General features: G+C 50.7%; 1 protein-coding gene across 1 annotated transcript in view; it reads left to right on the top strand.

Annotated features, from left to right (window-relative positions):
- GALR3 (galanin receptor 3) overlaps positions 1–2,313 on the top strand; it is a 3,570-nt gene extending 1,257 nt beyond the window's left edge. Inside the window, exon 2 of the mRNA XM_027871001.1 lies at positions 1,518–2,313. Coding sequence (XP_027726802.1) covers positions 1,518–2,313 — 796 coding nt within the window. The remainder of the gene's footprint in view (positions 1–1,517) is intronic.
- The last annotated feature ends 4,164 nt before the right edge of the window (positions 2,314–6,477 follow it).

Genomic DNA, 6,477 nt, shown 5'->3' with positions numbered 1-6,477 from the left:
CAATGAATGAATGAATGAATGATGTGATAGATGGGAATCTAGGTGGTCAAATGAATGAATGAGAGAATGAATGAATGAAGTGATGAACCAGAGTCTAGATGGACAAATGAATGAATGAATGATGTGATAGATGGGAGTCTAGGTGGTGGAATGAATGAATGAATGAATGAATGAATGATGTGATGGATGAGAGTCTGGGAGACATGAGTTCTAACATGTCTCCATCTGTAAAATGAGTGTAATAATAGCCTCTTCTTCCCAGGGCTGTTGTGAGATATTTGGTAACCCTTAATGCTCCAAATAAATGTGCGCTCTTTACTCTGGAATCAGAGGACCTAGGATGAAATCCTGCCTCTGAGGCTTATTACCTTGTTACCTTGGGCAAGTCACTCAAAGTCCGTAGGCCTCAGTTTCCTCCTCTGTGAAATGAGGGGATCTGGTTTGGGGGTGCAGTGGATAGAGGGCTGGGCCTGGAATCAGGAAGACCTGAGTTCAAATCCAGTCTCAGACACTTTCTAGCTGTGTGACCCTGGGCAAGTCACTTCACCCTGCCTGCCTCGATTTCCTTGCCTATAAAATGAGCTGGAGAAGGAAATGGCAAACCCTGCCAGTGTCTTTGCCAAGAAGACCCCAGATGGGGTCACAGGGAGTCTGAGATGATTGAGATGACTGAACAACAAAATGGGGGCCAGGCCCGGACGGACTCCCTGGCCTCTGAGGGCCCTTCTGGCTCTCAATCTGGAATCCTATTACTTTTACTAGTAAGATCTACAGAGCAGCATCCCCACTCCAACCCAGGTTTCACAGATTCAGTGAGACAAATCCAACAGGCATTTATGGAGGCATCGTTACATGTAGGGTCTTTGCCTCAGTATTGGAGATGCAGAGATGAAAAATAACCCAGCGCCTGCCCTCGGGAGTTTCCAGTCTAACCTAAAGCAATGTGGGTGCTCCCTCCTCTGATGGAGCCCGCTAAGTCTCCCCAAGTCTCTGAATTCTCCATCCAGGTCCTATCTTATAGCACGATGATATTCCGTTCATTATCTCACAATGGCATTTAGTCATTCTCCAAATGATGGCATTCCCCATGCCAGGGAAGTCACAGGTCCTTCTCCTATTTTAAAGATAAAGATGGGGCAGCTAGGTGGTGCGGTGGATAGAGCACCGGCCCTGGAGTTAGGAGGACCTGAGTTCAAATCCAGTCTCAGACACATGGTACTCACTAGCTATGTGACCCTGGGCAAGTCACTTAACCCCATTGCCTTGCCAAAAAAAAAAAAGATAAAGAAACTGAGGCATGAAGTGGACGTGACTTGTCCAAGGTCACAAACAAGGCTCTCTGAGTGCCAGGTCCTTCCTGTTGCCTCTCCCAAAGTGTCAGGGATGGTCTGAGGGAGGCCCGCCATGAGCTGGCAGGGACCAGCCTCCCTCCCCTCACGGTCCAGGGTTCCACCTTGGGAGGTAGAGAGAGGGCAGACAAAGTGGGGATTCATGACGGCCCGCCTTCTTGTCTCCAGGTACCTGGCTATCCGCCATCCTCTGCGCTCCCGGTCCCTCCGAACATCCCAGAATGCCTGGGCTGCCACTGGCCTGATCTGGCTCCTGGCCCTCCTCTTTTCCGGACCTTACTTCAGCTATTACTGGACAGTACAATACGGGCGGCTGGTGCTGTGTGTGCCAGGCTGGGAGGATGAGAGTCGCCGGGCCCTGGACCTGGTCACCTTTGCCGTGGGATACCTGCTGCCCATGGCTGTGGTCACCCTGGCCTATGCCCGCACCTTCTGCTTCCTCTGGGTGGCCGTGGACCCCAGGAGCCCAGCCTTGGAGACACGCCGCCAGGCCAAAGCTCGGGCCGGCCGAGCCATGTTGGCGGTGGCCGCCCTCTTTGGCCTCTGCTGGCTGCCCCACCACGTGGTCATCTTGTATTTCTGGTTCGGTCATTTCCCCTTCAACTGGGCCACCTATGCCTGTCGCCTGGCATCTCACTGCCTCTCTTATGCCAACTCCTGCCTCAAGCCCCTTGTCTATGCCTTGGCCTCCAAGCACTTCCGGAAACGTTTTCGCCATCTCTGTCCTTCCCATTGCCGCAGCCACCACCACCAATGCCTCCCAGCCCAAGGATCTGGTCCCCCAAAGGGGGCCAGGGCCCACCGTCGGGTCCATGCAGCATCCCTCAGACTAGCTCCCCTCCCCAGGAGGGACACATGTTCAGAAATGCCCCAGCCCCAGAAGGAGGGGACCCAACCCCGCCATGTAGGAGGGCAGTCCCCCATCGAGGGGAAAGAGAGGGTGCTGCTTCCTGAAGTCTGCTAGTGGGCAATGAGGAGGGATGCCTGTTCTCACCCCTCTGAGTGCTTCAGCTGCAGAAGAGAATCAGATCTCAGCTTGGGCAGCAACTTTTTCCATCAATCCTCCCATACTGGGAGGAGTCAGTCTGGCTGCAGTCTGGGATGAATTCACTCACTGGCAAAGAGGTGGGGTCAGCGCTTGGGGACCATCTCGGTGCCTCGAGCCCCAGCAGGAGGGTTTTAGAGACCACAGCTGTGGAAGAGCTTAGGAACAGAGATTGTGACTTAAGTTATGGACCGTGGGCTCAGACACTCTCATGCCACAGAAGGCCCAAGTTTGCATCTTTCTCTTTGGCTCATAGCCCTGACCAGGAAACCTTGGACAACATGCGTGAAAGTGTCTCTCCACGTACAAGCAGGCAGTTTACAACCCTACAGGTGAAAAGTTTCCTGAAAAAAAGGCTGAAAACAAGACAGAGACCCTTGGTTGAATAATGGTTAGTGCCAGGGAGGTGTGGACACCCCCAGAATGAGGTATAGTCAATGTCCCATAGACAGGCTCCATTGGCAGAGGCCTACACCCAAGTCCCATGTTTGACTGTTGTGGGGAGAGATGGGTAAGGGTGGGGTTCCTCTCTCACTCTGACTCTATTTCTCCTAGTTCTCTCTATAAATCAACCCAATTTCTCAAAGAAGGGGAAGGTGCTTCCCTAGGGTTCTCCAATCCTTCTGTATCATCTCTCCATTGAAAAATGAGCACAAAATCCCTCCAGTACTCTTCCTCTCTTGGCTTACCACCACTCCCTTATCTCTCTGGTCCTTTTTCCCCTCTAATTGACCCAATACCAGCCTCATTCATGGCCATTAATTCATCCTGGTCAAACCATGTTTTTAAGCCTTACCTTCCCCGGTAGACTCATGGAGGGCAGGGACCCTATCTATCCTTTTCTTTTCCCATTGCTGTTCATTCCCCCATTCATTAAACATCCTCATTGAATACCCGCTACATTTGGGACAGGGGAATTTCCATATTTTAGGGCTGTGTGGTTTCCTAGGCATGGCTCTTCCTTGGGGCTAACCTGGTGAAAGGCCATTCCAGACTCTCCTAGACTGGTCCTCTCTGGGACCACAATTGTTCTGTCACTGGCCCCATACCCCAGACCATTTCTACTTGGTAGAATGAACATACGGCTTACATTCTGCTGGTATACCTTCAGAAACACAGGCTCACCTCCATACTCCCCTGAGGTATCAGAAGAGGCCTTGAACTGAGGAAAGTCAAAGAATTTGACCCAACTCTTGCTTTTAAGGAGCTTCCAGAATGTCAGGGGAGATAAGGCTTCTATGTGGATAAATTATTAAATTTTAAAATTTATATCTTTTGTTTAGATTTTTAAAAATTTCTAAATTTTTATTTCTGAATGTATCTCTCTCCATCTCCTACCCTGCAGATCACTCATTGTGACAAAGAGACAAACACAGGGAGGGTGAGAAAGCATTTCAGTAAAACCATTCCATTAATCAATTCTGACAGTAATGCCACGTTCCATATCCATAGCCCACCACCTCTGTAAAGAAGGAAAGCGGCTGCATCTTTCTCATCTCTTGGGAGCCAAGTAGGGAGAGACAGAGAACTTTAATACCAGATAGCTCAAGCTATGGGCCCAAAGCAAAGTGTAGACAGTAAGTTCTTTGAGATTTAAGAGTTGAGAGAGGTCTGAAAAGGGTCTTAAGAGGTTAAGAGATGAGAAAGGCTGAGGAAGTCTGAGAGGGAAAAGGTTCCAGGAGGGGGCATATTTAGGAATTGGCGGGTTCTGCCTCCTTGATCTGGGTGAAGTCCTATCCTGAACCCTACTGCCCATTATTATACTCTGGGCTTGACCAGGTAAAGCCACATATCCCTTCTCTAAATCATTAGTTGAATGGTCTGTTTGTCTGTGGTCTTTTAGGACACCCCCCCCACACACACACACCACCCTTTCTTCCACTCCCTCTATTGATTATCACCACTTTATCCTATATGTATTTCATTATATATAACTGTTTGTGTGTCGTTTCTCCCGTTAGACTGTAAGCTCCTTGAGGGCAGAGCTTGCTTTTTGCCTTTCTTTGTATCCCCAGGGCTTAGAAGCACAGTGCCTGTCACATAACAAGTCTTTAATAAACACATATTGACTGGTGGGCTCCAGCCAAAAGTGGATTGAAGGTGGTTTTTTACTCATTCGGAGGGAAAGACTTGAGCAGACCACATCCCCAGTTTTCACAGGATTCCAACAGTATTGAGGTAGAGTCAGGGATCCTGCCCCAGGACACCCTAAACTGGGTTAAATGGCCAGTACCAAACCAAACCCTCACTCATGTGAGGAAGTCAGGCTGTGTTTTTTGTTGTTGCCGAGTCATTTCAATCACATGCGACTCGTCATGACCCCGTTGGGGTTTTCTTGGCAAAGATACCGGAGTGGTTTGCCATTTCCTTCCCAGCCCATTTTACAGATGAGGAACTGAGGCAAACAGGGGTAAATGACTGGCCCAGGGTCACACAGCTAGTCAGTGCCTGAGACCAGATTGGAACTCAGGTCTTCCTGCCTCCAGGCCCATTGCTCTGTCCACTGCCCCACCTGGCTTCAATTTTCCTTCTGGAATACCTTGATTTACCCCCTACCTCCAGCCTGGATCAAGCCCAAACCCCTTCCCCTCCCCATGGAATCAAAGCATTTCTGAGTTGGTAGGGACCTCAAAAGTTATCAATCTATTTCCATCTGAGCCTTTCTACCAATGAATGACCAAAGAAAACCCGATTAAAAAAGGATTTCTGTGCATGACAGGTATTGGTCCCCAGCTACCCCGTCTGCTCAAGGGTGGAACCCTTGACTTCAGCAATAGTACCCTGCCAAGAGGCTCTTTACTCTGTAAAGAAGGGAAGGGGATGCCATTTGGCCTTTGGTTGGAAATTTCCAGGAGCAGGCAGGTCTCCACTCTGGGACAGCAGTAATTGTTGGCAAGTGCTTCCTTACGTCCAGAGGACTCTGCCCTCACAACCTGCACCCAAGGTTCCGTGCTCTGCTCTCAGGGGCCAAGCAGAAAAAGGCTAATCTTGTTACACGAGAAGCCCTTCAGACATTTAAGACGGCTCTCAGGTTCTCTCCAGGTAAGGAGCCCCAGTTCCTTCATCATGACTTCTCTACCCTCTGGAGGTTCTCTGGAGTATCAGCATTCCTCCTACAACGTGGCACCTAGAACAGAACCGGCTGCTCCAGAGACGCGCTTCTGGGGATGAATCAGCAGCTGTGATTCTACTCCGCTCCACCCACACCAAAGCCTCCCAGAGCCCACCAGGGCTGGGGCCAGGACACATGACGTCAAATCCACATTTGTTCAAAGCATCGAGGAAGGAAGATTTCGTCCTAAGATGGGGCCTGAGCTGGGTCTCAAAGGAGGGTCTAAATCATAAAGCTGATTCTAGCTGCATGATCACGTTTGAGTTGCTTCACCATCCCTGGGTCTCAGTTTCCCTATCTGTAAAATTAAGGGGGTTGGCTTAGATGGCCCCTGCAGTTGCTTTCAGACTTAGGAATCTATGAGTGTGTGAATGATGTGGGTGATGGTCCCTCTCTTTCCCCGCAGGGCCTCTCTTCATCTTAGACATTCCTCCCCCTCTCCTTCACCAGCCCACCCCCCCTTTCTGGAGAGCAGAAGCCTCAGGCATGGCCTGCCCCAGAGACAAATGAAGGCCATCAATCTGTCTCCGTGATGGGCTAGCTAGAGCACAGCTGAGCTCCCAGAGAAGCCATCAAATTGATGAGTTTTCCTGCTCATGCTGCCGCCTGCGGGCTGCCTCCCTGGCCCTGTCCTCCCCCTCCCCCATGACAGGGAAGGGAGGGAGGCTCAGGCCCTCCTGGACCCCCACTGATTGGGGGCAGGGAAGGGAGCCTGTGTCTCCCACAGCAGGAAGACGGCAGCTGGTTCTTAGAAGGCCTGTTCTCCACTTGCCTCCTCCTCAGCCCCATTCTCTCCGTGATTCAGGTCAAGAAACATTAAGCACCTACTACGCGCCAGGCAAATCAGGGGACAGAGGTCCTTTAACTACATAGACATGGGGTCCTCGCTGCCAGTGCCTCTTGGGCACCACGCTCTCCTGGACAGAAGGAGTAAAAGTCATTGTTCCCATTTCTATACTGTGCCCCCCACC

The sequence above is a fragment of the Vombatus ursinus genome, unplaced genomic scaffold (assembly GCF_900497805.2).
Source record: "Vombatus ursinus unplaced genomic scaffold, bare-nosed wombat genome assembly UNPS02003292.1, whole genome shotgun sequence".
Classification (NCBI taxonomy): Eukaryota; Metazoa; Chordata; class Mammalia; order Diprotodontia; family Vombatidae; genus Vombatus; species Vombatus ursinus.
The sequence above is the reverse complement of the archived record's forward strand: the minus strand, read 5'-3'. Positions and strand labels throughout refer to the sequence as shown.